This window comes from Truncatella angustata (genome assembly GCF_020726525.1).
Source record: "Truncatella angustata strain MPI-SDFR-AT-0073 chromosome Unknown BKA67scaffold_7, whole genome shotgun sequence".
In the NCBI taxonomy this organism is placed as follows: domain Eukaryota; kingdom Fungi; phylum Ascomycota; class Sordariomycetes; order Amphisphaeriales; family Sporocadaceae; genus Truncatella; species Truncatella angustata.
In genome coordinates this window covers 1,987,142-2,007,352 of record NW_025763387.1, presented here as the reverse complement: position 1 = coordinate 2,007,352, position 20,211 = coordinate 1,987,142, and the positions used below count along the sequence as shown (strand labels likewise).

The 20,211-nt window shown below is 48.0% G+C and overlaps 7 protein-coding genes across 7 annotated transcripts; 3 read left to right on the top strand and 4 right to left on the bottom strand.

Moving 5' to 3' along the window:
• Positions 1-279: 279 nt before the first annotated feature.
• BKA67DRAFT_375853 (peptidyl-prolyl cis-trans isomerase B) lies at positions 280-1,405 on the bottom strand. Its single transcript, XM_046096521.1, has 3 exons — positions 886-1,405; positions 690-816; positions 280-632 (listed from the first exon to the last, which is right to left on the bottom strand). The coding sequence occupies exons 1-3, from the start codon at positions 1,202-1,204 to the stop codon at positions 461-463; spliced, it is 618 nt and encodes a 205-aa protein (XP_045955391.1). The 5' UTR covers positions 1,205-1,405; the 3' UTR covers positions 280-460.
• Positions 1,406-1,620: 215 nt separating this feature from the next.
• BKA67DRAFT_538894 (ribosomal protein s13-like protein) lies at positions 1,621-2,062 on the top strand (the record flags this gene model as incomplete). The annotated part of the gene is made up of 2 exons (XM_046100539.1): positions 1,621-1,623; positions 1,676-2,062. 2 exons carry the CDS (start codon positions 1,621-1,623, stop codon positions 2,060-2,062), a joined length of 390 nt encoding a protein of 129 aa, XP_045955390.1.
• A 1,889-nt stretch (positions 2,063-3,951) lies between these two features.
• Positions 3,952-5,916, bottom strand: BKA67DRAFT_375803 (membrane dipeptidase). The gene is made up of 6 exons (XM_046096520.1): positions 5,728-5,916; positions 5,425-5,666; positions 5,347-5,372; positions 5,163-5,289; positions 4,571-5,110; positions 3,952-4,518 (listed from the first exon to the last, which is right to left on the bottom strand). Exons 2-6 carry the CDS (start codon positions 5,651-5,653, stop codon positions 4,109-4,111), a joined length of 1,332 nt encoding a protein of 443 aa, XP_045955389.1. The 5' UTR covers positions 5,654-5,666; positions 5,728-5,916; the 3' UTR covers positions 3,952-4,108.
• Positions 5,917-7,602: 1,686 nt separating this feature from the next.
• On the top strand, positions 7,603-10,360 carry BKA67DRAFT_661825 (uncharacterized protein; the record flags this gene model as incomplete). The annotated part of the gene is made up of 3 exons (XM_046107887.1): positions 7,603-7,648; positions 7,708-9,342; positions 9,396-10,360. The coding sequence occupies 3 exons, from the start codon at positions 7,603-7,605 to the stop codon at positions 10,358-10,360; spliced, it is 2,646 nt and encodes an 881-aa protein (XP_045955388.1).
• A 2,137-nt stretch (positions 10,361-12,497) lies between these two features.
• Positions 12,498-14,947, bottom strand: BKA67DRAFT_375739 (uncharacterized protein). The gene is made up of 3 exons (XM_046096518.1): positions 14,491-14,947; positions 13,677-14,429; positions 12,498-13,618 (listed from the first exon to the last, which is right to left on the bottom strand). The coding sequence occupies exons 1-3, from the start codon at positions 14,548-14,550 to the stop codon at positions 12,830-12,832; spliced, it is 1,602 nt and encodes a 533-aa protein (XP_045955387.1). The 5' UTR covers positions 14,551-14,947; the 3' UTR covers positions 12,498-12,829.
• Positions 14,948-14,963: 16 nt separating this feature from the next.
• Positions 14,964-16,740, bottom strand: BKA67DRAFT_375751 (Alpha/Beta hydrolase protein). Its single transcript, XM_046096519.1, has 2 exons — positions 16,571-16,740; positions 14,964-16,494 (listed from the first exon to the last, which is right to left on the bottom strand). Exon 2 carries the CDS (start codon positions 16,477-16,479, stop codon positions 15,346-15,348), a length of 1,134 nt encoding a protein of 377 aa, XP_045955386.1. The 5' UTR covers positions 16,480-16,494; positions 16,571-16,740; the 3' UTR covers positions 14,964-15,345.
• Positions 16,741-18,196: 1,456 nt separating this feature from the next.
• BKA67DRAFT_576125 (putative nucleoside-diphosphate-sugar epimerase) lies at positions 18,197-19,625 on the top strand. Its single transcript, XM_046103551.1, has 3 exons — positions 18,197-18,330; positions 18,375-18,580; positions 18,636-19,625. Exons 1-3 carry the CDS (start codon positions 18,308-18,310, stop codon positions 19,478-19,480), a joined length of 1,074 nt encoding a protein of 357 aa, XP_045955385.1. The 5' UTR covers positions 18,197-18,307; the 3' UTR covers positions 19,481-19,625.
• Positions 19,626-20,211: the final 586 nt, after the last annotated feature.

The window sequence follows — 20,211 nt, the reverse complement described above, 5'->3', positions numbered from 1 at the left end:
AAAAGAATTATGGGTCCGTTGCAGGCCTATATAGTTAAAAGAAACATTTCACATACTACCGAAGCAATCACTTTCGGCATTTCGCTACGTGTTGCATAGACAGCTTATGCGCACTCCATTTTATTTACGTTTTGCTTCCTGTTTGTATTTACGCCATGGTTTTCTCGTATCCTATGTCATCCCTTTCGGTCTTTGACTTGCTCAAACGCAGGTAAATGGCAATAGCAGCCAGCACGACTGCGAAGAAAGCAGCCTTTTGAAGGACAGAGAAACCCTGAGCGGCAGCTGCAATCTCACTCTCAGTAAATGGGTTGGCAGCCTCCTCGCTAGCGAATCCTGCTGCCCATTCGGCACTACCATAAATAGCATCTAGGGAGACAGGTCGAATCAGCTATGTTGACATGGTAGCATCACGAGAAGAAAACCCGGGATGGAACCTTCTCAGAGACGTGTAGGATATTTAGAGCTCCACGTGAATACCTTCGGCAGGAACCTCCAACTCGCCGCTCTTGGCGATCTTGACCTCCTTGGCAGGCTTGTCACCGGGCTTGGTGGGGGCCTGCTCAATCTTCTCAACGATCTCATAGCCCTCAAGAACCTCGCCGAAGACGACGTGGCGGCCATCGAGCCAACTAAGAAGATGATTAGTATGCCTTGTCTTGTCGTCTGTTTTTGAGCATATTACTTACGAGGTGACAACGGTGGTGATGAAGAACTGGGAGCCGTTGGTGTCCTTGCCAGCGTTTGCCATGGAGAGGAGGCCCTTCTTGGTGTGCTTGAGCTTGAAGTTCTCGTCGGGGAAGCGGTCACCGTAGACTGAGGGCAGAGTGGGTTAGCAAGTGCAAACTGGTACGGGGATATAGGATCAAAACATACTGGACTTGCCACCGGTGCCATCACCCTTAGTGAAGTCACCACCCTGAATCATGAACTGCTTGATGACTCTGTGGAAAGAGGAGCCCTCGTAACCGAAACCCTTCTCGCCGGTAGCCAGAGCACGGAAGTTCTCAGTGGTCTGGGGGACGGTCTTGCCGTAGAGACCCATGACGATACGGCCAGCGGGCTCGTCGCCAATGGTGATGTCGAAGTAGACCTTGTGGGTGATCTTGGGGCCCTTGGCGGCTTCGGCGGTTGAGGCGAAGAACACCATGCTGACTCCGAGGAGCAGCAGGGCGCCAGCGAAGACGCGGCGCAGCGACAACATGGTCGATGATGTTATCAAGATCGAATCAATTGATCTCAATGAGGATTGTTTGTAAAATGTCGACGCAAAGTCACTCGCCGAGAATTGTGAGATGGAAGATGAAGCAATCAAGAAGAGGCGAGAGCTTTCCTATCCTTTCTTCTTAAAGCTACGTTTCACCTCGGAGCTGCTTGATGCAGGTCCCTAGCAACGGGAGTTCCAGACATGCATGAGAGGGGTCTTATCGTGAACGATAAGAGTGATGTGCTCACGCCATTGGAGTGCTCTCAGACGCTAGCGGCTAATTAGTGCACATTGGTCCGTGCGGTTTCGCGACTTCCAAATTCACTTTCGAGACCTGGAAGCTCTGGTCAAGCGCTACCTCGGAAACGAACATACACGACATATCCAGCCGCCGGCGTGTCAATTCTGTCAAGATGGTGAGCAGCTCGCTTGCGGAGCCTTCTTCTAGCGGCACTAATTGCTCTCCAGGTTTTCATAATGGGTGTAAACTTCCACCCGCGGAAGCTGGTCAAGAAGACCCTCGAATCTTTCTACGGCCTGGGACCGCAAACTTCAGCACGCATCATGGCCAAATACTGCATTCATCCTCTTTCCAGACTGGAGACTCTTCCCGCCAAGACGCAAACCTCTCTGACAGCCGAACTGTCCACCATGACCATCGACAATGACGCGCGGCGATTAGTACAAGAAAACATCCGCAGATTGCGAGACATGGGTACATACAGAGGACGAAGACATGCCATGGGTCTTCCTGTACGGGGTCAAAACACAAGGACGCAAATCACCACGGCCAGGAAGCTCAATGTGCTCGAGAGAGGTGGGGCAGATCGGGCGGCTGGAGGAGCACGAAGCTAAGGGGCCTGAGTGTTTGGGGGCATTGTGTAGAAAATTATGGACGTATGGGCTTTTGGCAGCCCAGGAGATCCTGCATCATTGGGAATCGGCGTTTTACAGAGGTTAGTGGCCTGTTTCTGAGAACCTCATCCCATGGCCGTTCCAGCCGCTCAGGAGGAGCCAAGCCGTTTGTACAATAACATTATGGTATAGAACCATTGTACAATCCTATCAAAAAAAATACTTCAAAACTGGATGGGCTCGAACATATCACTGCATGCAAGCCGAGCAAATATATACCCTCCAACCATTTCGACGGTGTAGTACTTGCGTGCTATAGGCTAATTTGAGATACTGTTACTTTGATATGATATGACAGTTAGAACCTGGTGGTCCCTAGAGCAAAAGGTATTTTGGTCACTAAATAACTCTTTCGTTGACATCTGTTGTCCATTTTGTGGCGCACAAAAAGAAAAGGATCACAACCTGGGGACGCCAGCTCTAGAGACGGCCACTTGAGTTAAAAACACGATTGAAGCTTCTTTGCATGGAAGGTTTTGACAACATAGAATTTAAAGAGACAAAAAGAAATTCGGCATTTACTTAGAGATGTGAAATTCAACGCGCAGCCCATGTCTCATGAAAAGCCCTTCAAATCAAAGCTTGGCTGCACCTACTGATTTGCTTGAACGAGTGCATGATGAAGCCCGTGATAATCAGATTGTGACACTTGTTGTGTATGACTTTTGATTATAGATTTCTCTCAACCATAAGAAAAGGATTCGCGGGTTGGGAGCAACAGCCTTCTTCCTTGGCGCTGCGTAAATAGCTCGCCTGACTTACCCTACATTTGTTTTTCCAAGTTAGAGACTTCGGTACATTTCCAGACTGTACAGGCCCCTAATTTGCACCAAAGTATCATGGAACAAATGAAACGATCCGAAGAAGCACGCGGCAGCTTCACACGGACAGGTAATAAGTCTCAGGAAGTACTGTCTCTATAAATTTGAGACCACAATATAGTCTCACATAGCATGATAGCGCACCAGTCAGGACAGCAACAGTGACAGGATGAACCCCTAGATCCCAGACTTGCTGGGTGGCAATATTGGCCCTCTAGAAAGCAACGAGCTTCTCATGTCGCTGATCGACTTGGTGGAGAAACATCAAGGCCTTAATCAGTGTAGCAACATCGGATCAGGAATCCCACAGGTGAAAATCGAGAAGACTGCCGGATTCTGATACGCGCTATCTCAAAGTTGACTTTCTCGATGACATCGAGAACTTCAACAGATCAGACATTCAGAAAGCCGATCTTGTGCTTCATCGGAGGATATGGCTCTAGCACCCGTCGGGCCAGTATCGGAGAAATGGTCAACGAAACCACAAAAAAGCACAAGATGGAGGCGCGGACGGGGACGGAAAATTCGAGAAAAGAAAATGAGGTAGAGAAGTGATATTGTGAGGACTGCAAGGCTCCCTTCCACAGAGGAAAATGAGGATCTAAGATTGTGCAAAGCGAGTACCCAACAGAACTCGGGAGTTTGTCTTGAGCAAGTTAACGCGAAAGACGTTCGTATGTAGTGTCTCAGGATTCTTGCCTGACGGGACAAAGATATCGAACCTATATAGCTTGGGCGCAGAGACAGGTATCCAGCGCCCTAGGACAAGGGGCTTGGGTTTGAAAGTTTCAGCGACAGGCTCGAACTTCGGTAAGATAAACGTTCAGTGCCGTTTGCGTGATGCACGATAATTCCCAGCTAATAGCGACCGTTGATTGTTACCCAATCAATATTTAGTTCGAGGCTATAGTACACGAAATATGTCTACGTAGATATTGTCTTCGCCTGCGGCTAATTATCCTTCAATAGGCGGTTTCAATGGTAGCTAGAGGATGTACTAGTCCACGGAACAACATACGGCACGCCTGTATGATAGGCTGATATAGTTGACATCATACTCTTTTCGGGACATCACCATTGTTCACAATATACTAAGCCCCGTACCTTCCCTCCCCCGGCTGTTCAGCGCCGTACACAGAGGAAGGTCATTCAGAGTCGCGTTCATCTATTCCAGGCCCAGCAGTTTAAAGTTCTCCTGGAACCTCAAGCTTGGCAAGTCGTCCTCGAGCACTGGGAACCCATCTGCCTGAAGCTTGGCCGAAACTTCCTCGACATCTTTCCAGACCCTGAGAATGTTGCCACCAGCGACCTTGGCTGCGTCTTCATCAGAAACGCCTCGCCTCAGTAGCTCGGCAAAGAGGTCAGGATACTTTGACACATCTTCCAAGCCCTTCGGGACTGATGGAATGCCGTCGAAATCACTGCCGACACCGACGTGATCATACCCGATCAAGTTGCCGATATAGGTGATATGATCAGCGACTTGCGCAAGCGTGGCGTTCTCGGGCACAAGAACAGGAACGCCATTGTCGTTGCCGACATCTTTGCACGAGATGAAGTCGGGTGCGAAGTTAACTACGATCTATGTTAACAGATACTTTGGCGCAACGAAGCCGTGGCTACTTACCCATAACAACAGAGTTCGTCTTTTTGACTAGTTGCAATACATCGTCCGGCACGTTTCTTGGGTGCGGGCAAATCGCGAAGGCCGAAGAATGGCTGAACATGATCGGGGCCTTACTGCCCTCGAACTCGGTTCCACCGAGTACGTCACGCATGGTGTCGGCACTGACGTGAGCCAAATCGACAATCAGACCAATGCGGTTGAACTCGTGAATGAGCTCCTTGCCCTTGGGTGAAAGACCACCCCAGTACGGCTCGGCCTTGCGGAACGGTGACTCGACAAGCGCTGAGTCGGCAAAGATGTTACCACAATTGTGTGTGAGAGTAGCATATCGAACTCCGAGGGCGTGGAAAGAACGCAAGTTTGCGACTGAATTGCCGATCTGGTGCAGGCCTTCGACGCCAAGAGGCGAGATGAGCTTCCCCTGTTTGAAGGCTGCCAGAGCGGAGTCGGCAGTGATGCCAGCTACGTGAGAGAAGTCATTAGAGTAGGCAGCACTTAAACGAGTCATAAGGTCAATCTGCTGGTTGGTGAACAGGACGACTGGAATGGAATTAGCACGACGCTGCCAGCTAAGTCATAGCAAAGGACGCACTGTCTTTATAGTTATCATCGGACCAGTCCGAACCATTCTTCGGACAAGGCGCATACACGCTCCAGAAGGCTCCTCCGTTCTGACCTTCTCGGAGTCGTGGCAGGTCGACATGAGAGGGGAGACCGGTCTTCTCAAAAGCCTCGGTAAAGTTTCCGTAGATGTGGTTGTTGTAAAGGTAACGCACAAGAAGCGGGAAATCATCATGACCATCTGCAAGTTGTTAGTGCAAGTGAAATTGACACTTCAAGACAGAAATAGGTACCGATCAGTGGAGTCCGGGCCAAGACGTTATGAACTCGTTCCTCGACCGTAAGGGGGCGCAAGCGCGAATAGGCGTGGCAAGCTGGATGGTAAGACCGTGATACCGGATGGAACAGGGTTCCAAAGAACAGCAATGAAAATATCACAGCGATAGCACTTCGTTTGCATGAATGGTGCGGACGCTTCTCCTCCAGAGGCGCATTGCCAAATGGAATTACTTTATCAGCCATGGTTTTGTAGCTGCTACTGTGTCGATATGTCAGCAGGGCCCATGCGACAGATATGGGACTACGTTGGGGCTTACTTTGGGGTCTACTTTGGCCAACGCGGTATTCTTGAGTCCTAGGTGACTTCTGTTAGACAGAAAATCTAGAAGAACCGCACACGACAATTCCCAGGAGTCGTGACGAGTTGAGTCGTAAACAAATAAATCGGAGTGCGTGAGGCGAGATGTTGGACGCCAGCTCCCTAATCAGGATGGCCCCGCAAGCTCGTCATTCCGGCCGGTATCACCGATGATTATCAAAGTGCACCTCCGGTACTGCACCCCTTCCCATCGGCACGTTTGGCAAGCGGTCACAACGTAGAGGACATGTAGACAAACTACAAGACCATCTACGGTTACATGGTTAAGCTTAGCTCCCTGCCATGCCCGAATTGCTTATTTGTCTAATAATTTGTCGGAATGGCCCAACCTTAAAAGCAACGTCTTCTCACGAGCACTGTACCTTGCAGTAGCTCCCGAGCACCTTGTGTCATGGCTATAGCCCTCCAGCTGCACGCACAGAGTAGGCTGTAAGAGACCCAACGGGTTGAATGTCGAATAATCCATTTCAAATGAGCTAGGTTAATTGGGTCAAAAAGGGTGAAATGCATCAGAGATTGTAGCTGTTTTTGCAATTATCTGTTCAGAGTTCGAGCGTACGCAGCTTTCCGCCCAACACGGGCTCGCCCCGTTTTAATCCAGGCCATCGGTCCCTGGACTTGAGCACTTTGAATTTGAGGCTCACATGTATATGCATCAACCCTACCTACGTCATATTACTGCAGATTAAATGGATGACATAACAATTGGAGAGAGTCTCTGGTTGTTCACAGACGACTTGCGCACATACACAATGTTGTTGCAAACAAACCCGGTTCCTCACGGTAACATGTTGCCAGAGGAGAAGATGGGATGAGATGAGATGAGATGAGATGAGACGAAACAGAGCTTTCCTGGGGTAGGAGGGCGCCAGCGGGCTGGGCTAACTACTGTTAAAACGTCTCGTCGGAAGCGGCCTGTCAGCGGGCGGGCCATGTTTGAGCCTTTAGTCTAGGCTAAGGGGAAAGTGATGCAGGGGCTAATTGAGTGCGTTCAGTGGCAGGAGTGGCTTGGGGGAAGCATCTACGGATCCGTGGCATGCGGACAAGGATGCAACAGGTTTGTCAATCCCCTTGCCCAGCCAATTGGAAGGGGCTCTCTCATCGACAGCTTTGTCTTCAGCTGCTTAGGCCCTTGAAGGGGGCTCCAGACTTCAAATGAGAGAAGAAGTTAGAACACGGCAAAAAGCGATTTGGCTGTCGCTGGGAATCAAAACATTTGATTGGGCTCTTTTTTTTTGTCCCTTCGTATTCAATTCATTTCTGCGGACGCCATCCAACGCTTCAACAGCATCCTCACGGCCACAAGCTTTGCTTTGTCTTTTTTGTCGTACTCGACAGCTTTGTGTGTACTGCCCACTGCGCGACCCTCGCATAATCTGATTGATTGCATTGCCCTTCGTCACATCCCGTTAAGCACTGTACTGTTCATGGCATAGTACGACTGCCGACCTTTGTACTACGTGGAACCAAAGCCAAAACCAGAGCCAAAACCAGAGCCAAAAGCCAGAGCCAAACCTGAACTTGGTACCCGAGCGGAGCGAACTCCAAAGACCAGCAGCCTTGATTCCGTCAGCCAGCTTTGAGCCCCGAAAGTTGACATCAGACCCTGGCGCATTGTCTTGCACTGCTGCTGTATTTGTTGATTCCACTTTGTTTGCCTATCGGATTACGACCATAAACAAATACGACTGGTGATGAATCACGACCCATAGCAGATTTTCGCAATATCTCAAAGAATCCATTTCCTTTGCCCTTTCTTTTCCACCTTGCACCTAATTTGGTCGGTCTTGAGGACCCCCCTGATCCTGCTACCATGCCTGGTTTCGCAGACTCCTTCTGGTCGGCAGACTATGCCGCAGGTACATACGACCTCACTGGAAGAAGCAATGGCTTTCTAGACACTGACACGACTGAACAGGACTCGGCGTTTTGTTCGGCAAGCTTCAACAAGGAGTCCAAGAGGACCGACAAATCCTGACCATTGCACGGATGCGCGCCGAAGCCGAGGAGCTGTACGGTCAAAAGTTGGGAGACATCGCGCCGTCGGCTGACAAGATCCCCGGTGGCTTCTCTCGCGACGATGGCGCCAGCACTAAGAAAGCATACGATGGAGTGCGAACCGAGATGGAAGACGCTGCCAAGAGCCACCTGAAGATCGCCCAAAGCATTCGCGACCTGGTTGTGAATCCCTTTACAAGGTGGTGCGATGCCCACGAATCCCGCGTCCAGGAGTCTCAGGATGATTTGCAAACTCGCATCAAGGCGCATGATCGCCAGGCCGAGAATGTCAAGAAGCTTCGCAGCAACTACTTCAACAAGTGCCGCTTGGTGGAAGACATCGAAGAGGAGAACAAGATGGCTTTCCAAACGGCAGAGACGAGCCCGAAGCCAGTCAACCCAAATGTGCCCGAAATCAAGATCTCGGAGAACAAGGAAAAGGAAAAGGAAGAGGATGACGACGAGATATATGAGATTGGAGATGAAACATACCACACTGAACAGGTCAAGAAGATCCTCTCCCATATGCTCAACACCATCAAGACTGGCGAGACCAAGGTTCCTATTCTCGGCACATACCTCAATACGTCGGCCGGTTCTGATATCGTCGAATACCTGCAAAAATACATGAACACCACCACCATCAGCTACGCTGAGAGAATTGGACAAGATCTCATCTCAAGCGGCTTCCTGCGACTCGTTGGCAACGTGGGCAACAGCTTCGCCAACAGCTCCAAGCTTTTCTACCAGTGGAAGCCCAAGGCTTTCCAATTAGCAGGTGTCCCAGAGAAGAAGCCCACCCCGGTGTCCAGGACGTTCTCCATGCCTAACTCCGAAAGCGGAACCGACTCGCCGGTGATTGGCACTGTCAGTGAGTATCTTCAAGGATGGGGCCTCAACAACCAGTACCCGAACGAGACTCCGGCAGACCGTCTTCGTCGGGAAGCAAGGGAGACAGACGACAAGTACAAGGCCGGCGTCCGAAAACTTGACGAAATGCGATGCGAGCTGGAGGAGGCCATTCTGGTCCATCTCAAGTTCCTTGAGCGATGCGAGCTGGACAGACTGAAGGCCATCAAGACCGTCATCCTCGACTTTTCTGGCACCATTGGCAATGTCATTCCAAGTCTCCAGTCTACTGTCGACCGAATGGTCTTGTACCAAGAGACCGTCCAACCGGGGGGCGATCTGCGGTACTTCCTCGAGAACTACCGCACCGGCAGTTTTGCTCCCAAGGTTGTCACGTACGAGAACTACTACAACAAGGTTGACGAGCAAACGTTCGGCGTGGATCTTGAGGCTCGTGCGAGAGCCGATAGAAAACGTGTGCCGCTCATCATCACGACTATTTTGACATACCTGGACAGCCATTATCCAGATTTGGAAGGAGATGTGGCTAGACGGGATGTCTGGTTAGTGGAGGTGCCTCTCGCTCAGGTTCACAAGCTGCGCGCAAAGATCAACAATGGCAAGGTTTTCACGCATGAGACTCTAGGAGAGTTTGATGTTCCGACCGTTGCCAGTGTGCTCAAGCTATACTTACTCGAGTTGCCAGGTATGTCACCCATCTCTGTCCCTAAATGCTGTGTACTAATCCTGATGCCCTAGACTCTCTTGTTTCTTCTCACGTCTACGAAATTATCCGCACCATCTACAATACACCAGGAACAGATAACTCTGAAGCTGCGCGTATTAGCGTACTTCAGCAAACATTATCACAATTACGTCTCACGAATATCGCCACTCTTGACGCTTGTATGAACCACTTCACCCGTCTCATTGACTTGACGTCAGCGGATGAGCAATATGTTTCCACTCTCGCTACATCTCTCGCCCCTTGCATTCTACGACCCCGCAATGAGACTTCTCTGACCATGGAGGAGAAGCATTCTTACCGCCTGATCCGTGATCTGTTTGCAAACAAGGACGCGATCTTCTCAGAGCTTAAGCGTATGTCGACTTTGTCGCATTCAAGCTCTGTGACCTCCAACAACAACAACAACCGCCCACGTGCGATAAGCACTGATGAGAGCAACAGACGTGCTCATATGGAAGAGCGCCAGCGGGCACTGCTAGAGAAGGCTGGCGGTAGTAGCAGAACCAGGGCCATCAGTCCCGCACCGAGCCCGCGTCACCGCCGTGACCGCAGCGTAGGCGGCCCGGAGACTCGATTCCCCATTCAGACATCGCCAACTTCTGCCACCGACCGTAGTCGCACGAGCATTGCCAGCTTAGCCGGAGGTGTAAAGCGTTCAAGTCTCGAGGTCCCTGATGCCGATGGTGCTGCCCCTGCTGCCCCTGTCACTCCCGCCCCTGCTTCTGCAGTAGCCGCCGAAGTTAATGGCACCAACGGTGAGGTAAAATCCGATGCCGAGTCGCCTACAGCTGAGAGAGTCGAGAAGAGGGATAGCCTGAAGAGAAGCAGTGTCCGTTTTGAACGCGGAAGAAGGATTACATTGACATCTGCCGCTGACAAAGCAACTCCATCCGAACCCATAGGCGAGGAAAGCTCCACTGAGTCGGCACCAGCTACTCACGGAGTAACGCTTGTTGACAAGCCTATGGATGACTAGTGGCCAGTCCATCGAGCCGCCTGCTTCACATCATTCGAAGATATATACGATCGGGATGGGCTGACAAAAAAGCGGGAAGACAAAGGGGTAAACATTACATCTTCTGAGTATTTCTAATCGAGCAGTAATCCGGATTTTCTCTGGCTAGAGAGCTCATCTAGGGAGGCGTTAGACGATAGGGAAGTTGTACATGGCTTGAACGCTTCCCTTTTCTTTTGTATGTACAAGATTGTACGCTTTATGAGGACACGGTATTATACCATATTGAAATCGAATTGCGTTCTTGTGAATTGATCTCTTACTCCATTTTGCGCCAGTGGCTTAGCCTGATAGTTGTAGCTTCTCCCATCTTACTTCATCATGCAATGCAGGTCGTTCGACCTAAAACCCATTGAGGGTTTCCAGCCTAACTCAATGTGTTCTATATGATGCGCTGTATTGTAATTCCCTGTGATACCTCGAATGGCAAGGTATAGTCACCAACCGTCGACTTTGAACTTTATGCTCACTTGATATATAATTGTCTCTTCGATCTAAGGAAACCTCTCTTGACGACCTTGCACCGTTTCCAGAGAATGAGCGATATCTTTGTGTCCATAATCGAAACACACTGGTATCACTCGAACTGTGTTTTATATGTAATATCCCATTGAGATGTCATAACAGAGTGTTTCCAGTCTTTAGACAAATCCCCGTGGCTGTTATCATCGCATGCAGGTACCGAATTCATAATACTAGAAATGTTCTACTACGGTTTGTGTGATTATAACAGATAAATTTGTGCTGTGGTATGGGATATACCAATGTTTTTTTGCGTTGAAATGATGGTCACTGGTTTATTTATATCAGTAACAATGTTATTGGTTTTGATAATCATCGACTTTAAATGGTTAGAGCGTTATATGTCACATTGCTATAAGGATGATAATCAGAGAGATACCAACGATCACCACCTGCTCAAATTCTTTGAAATGATAGTTGTCGACAGTTTATAGCTTTCATAATTCCATACTTCGTTGGTTCACGACGCGGTCGGAGCAGCCAATTCTCGGAGCTTTATAGAAACTGAGTGTTCCAATGACAAGCATGTCGTCGTCTACTCTGTCAATCTCCCTGAAGTCTTCCTGGTTGTGGGCATGACGGCGACCAACAAATATCGGTCTTCATTCCGGGGGTTGTCTGACCGAAAAACGTAGTCATACTTACAGCCCTTAGAAAATGACTATAGATTCTCATACGTTGTCGTAGCGTCCAAAAGTGGATAGGAATCAAGGTTCAGTCCTCGGAACCAATTGAAAGACACGGTTGCGGGTTCGGGAAGCGCTGAGAGACCTGTACCAAGATATAGAGAACGGTGGTATACAATCTCCATACAGCCCCCATCATCTAAACATAGTGATGTAGAGTCTTGTAGCTGTATATATCTATTAAAATTCGAATATTTCTGCATGTGGGATTTCCCTTTTCTGTTATGACAGCCCAGCCACCTGTTTTGACGCATGTCTTTCAATGTTTTGGGATGCGGTACAAGTATCAAAACACTGAATACTGCTTGCGAGGCGCCTCATCCCACTGATTATATCGTACGGTCAACTGGTCTACCAATTGACTTCGTTTTGTTCCTAAAAAGGCAGACAAGCGCATCAATCTAGATCCACGCAAGATGGCTCAGAGGTATAATCGACACCCTCCTCACCACGGTCTCCCGGCACGAGATACTCGACTACACCTTGACGGAGTCCACCACAAGCGTTCAAAACTTGTCTACTGTGGTCGGGTTGGTGTCGTTTTTGAGCAGGGTGAAGCGAGAAGGATAACGAACGGTCACAGACTTTGTATCTCTAATAGCCATCGTACTCAAGCACCATGGCGGGAAAGCAGGGCAATATTTCCCCATCGAATACTCGGTCATTTTTGCATTGTTCGATGGGATTGAAGAATGAGTACGATCTGCACAAGTCACACTTTGAACGATGTGCTCATGAAACTCGCCTTGAGCTCCTTACGACAACAGTCCTCAACACTACTTCGTGTGCGCAAATGCGAACGAACCCGTCATGGTCGATGTAGATTCGACGTTGAGGTAGTGTCAAGCGTCGAGCTAGAGAGAGCAGGGTGGTCGTTCTGACAAGCTGAACGATGCAAGTCAGGTTACAGGCGCCAACCTTCGGGAGAAAATGCTCTGAAAGTCTAGCGGGACAAATACTGGACTATCATGGAAACGGTAGTTATTAATGATCATAATGATACAAGAGCATTTATCAAACGTCTAACATGGATTCGTATCCAAACAAACTATAGTATATGCCATCTGTTATAGTATCGATGATCAAGCGGTAGTCTGTGCTGCCAAGGGCTATTCTGCGTAATACTGAGACTTATTCTACTCGGTGATAGCTTTATATCCTCGGCTCAATGTGTATTTGAGAACTTCGCTGCGCGGTCGATTAATCATACCAATTATTAGCATTATTTCAGGAACTGCGCGATGATGCTTCTTTCCTGTCCCAGATTGGAGAAAATCTCATCTATCCAGGCTATTTCGCGGACGTAGTCACCAGGCCAATTTATCCAATGTCCCTTTACCACAGCTAGTACCGGCATGATTGAGATGGGACCGAACCCACGTGTACTATGCTGTAGGCAGTATTCAATTGACTGGCATATGTCGTAAGCTATAGTTCGAGGCCAGTTCATCTTGTCGCGAAGATGTAGGAAGGGATCCATCGTGAAATGGCGTAAACAATCAGAAACACCGCATGTACACGGCAAGTCTGCTCTTATCAAATCCAGTGTTTCCGTGAGGTGCGACAGCGTCTTGTACATCCAACCCACATGAGAATGTACGCTTAGCAGGGCTGTCCAGTAGAACAGAACATTCTGGGCGACGCTAAACGCTGGGAACTGATAAGCAACCGGAAACAATTTCCCCAATTGGCCGTTGTCGACGGTGTATTCTCCGTGGGACAATTCGGGATAGTATAACGGCCCAGCGATTGTTGACTTGAAATTTCGATACCACTCGTCGAGGCGCGATTCTAATTTCAAGCCTTCATACATAGCTTCAAGGGCGTTTATGAGCTGTTCTTGTGGACTTCTCATGTTGAAAATGCGATTGTGTTGTGGATATAAACCAGGTATATCCAGCAAGATGTCCAAGAGTTGATCAAAGTATTCTTTTTCGCCAGCAAAGGGGACGTTGCACCATTCAGGGTTGCTCAGAACAGTTTGGGATCGTTCCACGAATGAATTAAACATCTACCACATATAGTGAGCTTAAAACTATAGGCTCAGATCTGAGCTGTTTAGTGCTTACATTGTGGACGCGTAACGACTGGAAAACACTATGCGCAAGCCCAGTCTTGTGGGCTTCTGGGCCTCTCAGCTCAATGAGCTTCATTGTGCCGTTGTAATGAGCTGAGTACGCATCAGGAGTTCCTCCAGGGCATTCTGATATTTCGTACAGCATCATGACCATACACGCAGCTAGAGTTTGTTCGTCCTGGCGCCGGGATGCACTGCCAATCTCTTTCGAAAACTCGTGCAAACTGTTAGTATATAAGAATAGACTCTGACGGATGAGTACCGGCTTCATGTCTTGCTTCCCCAGCCGAGCGGAACATACGGCAAGTGTAGCATTTTCGAGAGCCGGTGATAGCGATGGCAGACGTAAGACATCCAACATCCAATTACTCGCCGCCACGGCACTACGTGATCTACAGACAGTCGGAAAGCTATGCGCAAGAAAGAGAGAAAAGAACTGCTCTCTGAATGCATATCGTTGGCTTATTTGACCCGTTATGCCTGAAGGATCTGTGCGTTGAGTGTGTAAGTGTAGACTGGCTCGTCCAATAGGTGAAATGCTGTCCTTTTTCCGGTCTGCTCTCCACCGGGAGACGTGAACGTCACCAGAAGCAGATTGCTCGGAGAAGAGTACTAGGTCCTTTGATAAGCCGCCAGTATAGCCCACCATGTCTTTGGACAGTATGAAGGCATGATTGCGTTGGTACCCCGTGCATAATCGATTTGACTTGGCACAATTTTGGCACCTCGGGCGTTCTCCATCGCACTAAGGTTTGGAGACTCTAGAATCAGCGTCGCACACACTACAAGGAATTCGATTATCATGCCTTGATTCTCCTCTGTCGGCAGATGTGGCAAGCCTTGGACCTTCCGGGTACCCCGACCATGGCTACTGGAACAGTCCTCTGTAGTGGATAGAATTACAGGCACACAATGTATCTGTTGTCTTTCTCGTCTAACTACCTGGAAAAGTGATGAAGCAAGGTGAGGCAGAATCAAGCAACGCAATACTACCTACTATGCAGCTGAGCGGCACGGCTCACTGTGTGCGAAGCCGGGCGGATCCGCAAAGCACATGGGCCCAAAATTCGATAGTGACTAACCTTAAAGAAGAATGATTGGATCCTTCACCATGTATGTATACATTGCGCTAGACTATTGTGGGTGAATCCGACAAGCTGAGCCTACCTGCCTACCCTCCTCTGCCTAATTTTTAGTTGTGGTTGGATACACCTCAACTGAGCCATGGTGGTACAAAGTATGTGCTGCGCCTCAACTGAGCTGTGCTATGAGGGGGCGGTCATGATGGTTTTGATTGGCTGCAGCCGTTGCCTTAAGCCACTTGATATTTTCGCGATGCGCTTGTATTGGGATAGAGTTATCTTTCGGCGCAAGTAAAGAGAGAACGTAATGATGTATTGAGAATCGATTTCGAATTTATTCTATGGCTATATCCAGGTGGCTTGGGACAACGGCTGTAGCCAATCAATAGCTAAAAGCAATGGCTATAAACCGATGCTAACTGAGTTGGAACTAGACTTCCTGGGTAAAAAGCCATGAGAATAATATTGTCGCGCCTAAGGACGACATATTGAGAATTAAATGATCGTTTGCCATTGATTTGAGCCCGTTTTGTTTTGTTTGAAACAGCCTGACTGACAGGGTTGTCTTTCGTTTGATTCTCACTTCATCAGCGATGGAAGTTCCACATGTCTCAACCAATCGTGAGCAGTCGCGAAAGTTTGAGGCGCGGATCGATGTAAAGTTAAACAGTGCCCAGTGTTCGATATTACCAGATATTCATATGCTGCCTGTGGAAATAGGTCTTGGCCTGTTTTGTTGAGAATTTGCGCACAATCGCTAGGACTTCCAGCACAAAATAATGAATCTCGGTCTCCATTCAGAACGAGGACATTCCGTGTATATGTGGTTGCCACTGGTCGAAGTCCGGGGGAGAGAAACTCTCCCACAGTTACGCTATCCTCCCTCGAGTAGTCGTATTGAGCCAAGGATTCGTCGAAGAGGCCGCCATAGAACGACGCAGTCCGTGCCTTCTCCGTTGACACAGTGAGGTAACCCAGTGGCAGACTCTTGAAACGGTCATCAACCGTTGCAGCACTTTCATAATAGGCAATATCGTTAGATGAAATGGTGACGTTGGAGGAAAATCCAGTCAAGATGTACGCGTCCACATCTTCTGGATACCTTTCTGCCAAATTATTGCCTAGCGAAGAACCATATGAATGGCCGACGTAGACAAGCCCATCTACCTGACCAACCCTCGAGTTGCCGCCTTTGAGAAGCTCGATCAGACTATGCAATAATTCCACCTGTAATGGGCCTTGCACTATCTCAAAAGGATCCGGATAGTTCGCATTGATACCGTGGCCAAGTCTGTCGACTGCAAGAGTTGGGTAGCCCTGTCTACTCGCAAAAAGTTGCCAATCGTATGTTGATGAATAGCCGAAGCCAGACCACATAGAACTGTCATACGTGACGCCATGCACAAGTAGTTGTAAGATGTGCTGGTGACGATTGACAACTAATGGACGGCAATAAGTGCCATTGACGGCGAAAACACCGTCAACCTGTTTTGTTTCCTGGCTCGTGTACCCATTGGCAAGGGAGGAATAGAGAAACTCCGCAATAACACTTGCGTTGCTGGTGCCAAGAAAAGATGGAAACAGGATGTTGTTAGCGCTAGCACTAACCAAGAACGACACAGGACTACATTGTGAAGAAGAAATGCAGGTCGCATTGGAAAGCCCGATGATGAGGAAGGCAATGAGCGAATGTTGGAACATGACTTGGAACATCACTTTGGGCAATGACTATATGGATGATTAGGTTGAGCATAATCATCAGATAGTGGAAGAACAAGAAGTTAATAAACCCGCGTCCTCTCACATATATTCATGGTGCACTCGGGTTCATCGGATAGAATCCTTGATTGTGAATTCGCTGCTGTCAGGGTAGCAAAATAGCAGGGCTTTTAGATTTGTAATGGCGAAATAAGCTAAGTGAAATCTAGTTATACTTGTAAAGTTTAAAAAAGAAAAAAGAAATTGCGTACTTTAAGCAAACACGTTGCAGAACCAGGCAATCTGTCGTCTCGTTGCCGGCACGTACCCAATCTCGGCGATAAGTAGATCTTGAAGTTAAGAATTGCCAAGCTGATCCTGCATTAGTGAATGCACTTGTCTAGACTAGTACAATCAAATTAGGTTCATAGGATTTGTCAGCCATAATATTTCGAAAATTTCATGGGATTTCGATTGAATTTAGTCGTTTGCGGACCTGCCAATAATTCTTCGAAAGCAGCTCCAAGTTATACAAAGAAGGACTGGTGGACGCCATCAAACGCTGCGGTCAATAGTGGTCATCTTGATGTTGTCAAGTTCTTGTCTGAAAAAGGTGCAAACATTAAAATTGCAAATAAAGCCGGGTGGACTGTACTCAATACTGTTTGCCGCGAGGGGCATGTCGAGATAGTCAAGCTATTACTCGAGAAGGATGTTGACTAACCAGTCGCGAGCAAAAAATGGATGTACTCCATTGACTATTATATTAAGTAAGGAATATGTAGACATTGTCGCGGCCTTTCTCATTATAGCGAAATGTGATATCAATCCACGCGATATCAACGGTCTTATCACTTTAGCATAAGTTGTTTAAAAGGGCTACTTGAGACATCGTTAACCTATTTAAAAAAAAAAAAAAAAAAAAAAAAAAGAGTATCATAGTATCATAGATGTAGGTTATCTGTATACACTATTTCAACCGCCGAGGATAAGACTCTAAATACTTGGAGAAGTCAACTTCAAGCTGATCTGCAATGCACTACAGCAGACTGTGTTAGAACGTTGATGGCCCCATTGAGTGTCGCCATGATAGTGTACTGTTGATTTCGATTGTCTCTGCAGATCGAATGGCGCCATGATCAGATATGCTATACTTGAGGTTGCGTCTGGGTGTTTATGCTTCAGCGTTCCTCAACGGAATACATGATTTCTAGGATCATTGTCCGTGCGCTGCCATTGCCCTGAAATGATCAAATAATAACGGCAGTTTCTGGTTCAAGTCCTGTGTGCAACCGAAGCAGCTCAACAACCGCTATATGACCACTCACAGCTGCACACCATAACGGCGTCTGACCCCATACATCCTTCGAATCGATGCGTCTGGGATCTGGTCAATACTGTGGTAGAGATACATCTCGTCGCGACTAGGCTCTTGATCTCATTCTAGATAACGTGGATAGGAGTCCCTCCTGACGTCACGATTAGTTAACATTAGACTTTATGTTCATTACAAATCAACTAATTCTTGGTTTGACTAGTTGGCCTGTAAATGGGAAAAGTAGAAGTGCTAGGCGTTGGGCCGTTGTTGGAGCTGCTGTGGTGGGACTGGCTTGGGGTAGTTTCGGGGAGGATTTTGGGGCTGTTGGGGGGGGGGGGGGGGGGGGGCATGCTAGTTTGGCTATATGACCATCAATATGCAGATAGATCCCAGTATTTAGTGGAGTCTAGATCATATTCACTAACCTACAAAGGCAGTGCAGACAGCCTTCAAAGCGTCTACAGACCCTGCACTCATTACCATTTCTGATACTCTACGGCCCATCCCTGGACCAACCCTTCCGCAATGACAAGTCCGAGAATATTTATGTGAGTGTCCCTTACTTTCTTGAATCAGAAGCTAAAACTTCTAGAACTGGCGGTGCCGGACTTATAGGGGGCGATTATCTCCACATTCTAACTGATAAGTATCCATCGTGGAGTATCGTTGCTTTGGTCAGGCAATCGGAAAAAGCAGCTCTGATGGCCCGATATTATCCTCAAGTCGAGATTATACTTGGGACACTCGATGATGTTGGCATACTTGAACGGGAAAGCACTAAGGCAGATGTGGTTCTTAGTAAGTTGCTTCAAATTCGTTCGATGGGGTAAAGCCATTTGCTCATCTGAATTAGATTTCGCGGACTGTGACCACAAGCCGGCTGCCGAAGCTATCATCAGGGGTCTCGCTCAACGTGAAAATATTGGAACAGTAATCCATACCTCTGGGGCGAAAATCATTGCTTGGGAAACAGAATCGCAGCCATCCATGTGGGGCAAAGATATCCCACGCCGTTACAATGATTGGGCGGGTGTTGAAAAACTGACTACTATCTCACCAGTCGAGAGCCCCAAGCATTCAGGTTCTGAGGATGTCCTCCCAAGCTGGGCTGCTCATCGCGATGTTGATGAAGTAATCCTTCAGGGATTTCGTAACCATCCTAGAAATGTCAGGACAGCAATTGTCTGTCCTCCAACTGTATATGGCCCGTCGCGGTTTCCTGGTTTCACGAGGTCTATTCAGCTTCCACGTTTGCTGAATGTTGTCCTACGGCGGCGTAGAGCATTCACCATCAACGGAAATGAAAATCGATGGAACATGGTACATACACAGGACATTTCCCAGTTGTATCTTCTATTGACGGAAGCAGCTGTGGACAGGCGGTTGGGCGATTTATGGAATGAAAAAGGCTACTATTTTGCTGAGCATGGGGAATTCAGATGGGGCGACGTTATTCGGGAGATAGCTCGCATTGGTTATGAGAAAGGTTTGTTGAATTCTGCTTACCCGGAAGAATTGTCCAATGAAGCAGTTTCCCAGTTCTGGTATGGTGGCCAAATGAACGTCAGCTCAACAAGTTTGGGCCACTCTCGAAGAGCATGGAACCTTCTTGGATGGAAACCCACCAAGCATCATCTGCTGCAAGACATTGGCCGAACGATGGATGTTGAGGCCTTCCTGTTGAAGTCTCAAAAGTAAATATTAATGTTACAGAAGTGGTAATATCTGAGATGAACGTGGTAGTGGTTCAGTGTGTGAGCAAGCAATATTAGCAATCATTCTGCTCCTTTTGGAAGAGACACTCAGAGAAGTTCGAAAGACTTTCTACATGTCACGCCTGAAGTAATTTTCTTATAATCTGTAGAAACTTACTTGCTTCATTGAATTTGCTTTATTATGAATATTACAAACAAGTAGCAAGACTTAGAAGCGCTCAAAGAAAGTAAGTGTCATACCTTGATACGAACTTTCTTCAGCATTTGCCGTACTTCCTGGGAATCACCGTGACGTATGCGTACATGCCAGTAAATGGTATGATTTAGAGTTTCGACCACCAAGTAGAAGTTGGACGAGAAAACTGTGGCACAGGAGGCGAATAAGGTGGTGGTGGGATCATCCTGGGGTCCAGTAACAGTGTCATTGGATACGACACGGACCAAAGGCCACGTCAAAAGCTATATGAGAGACGTGCTGCGTTTAAGAGACCTTTCTGTGGTGCATCCAGGCGGTACGACCCCAAATTTGGGTTGGGCGAAGGATATCAAAAGTAGTGGTTAGTTGCTGTGCCCAATGCTGTTTACCACTTTTCTTATCTGCCACCCTCCTTCTTACATACTTAAGCTTGCACACAATTCCCACTCCACACCATGTATATATCTAACAAGGGGCTTGCATGATGTTCCTTGACCTTTCTGAAAAAGAAATCTTGG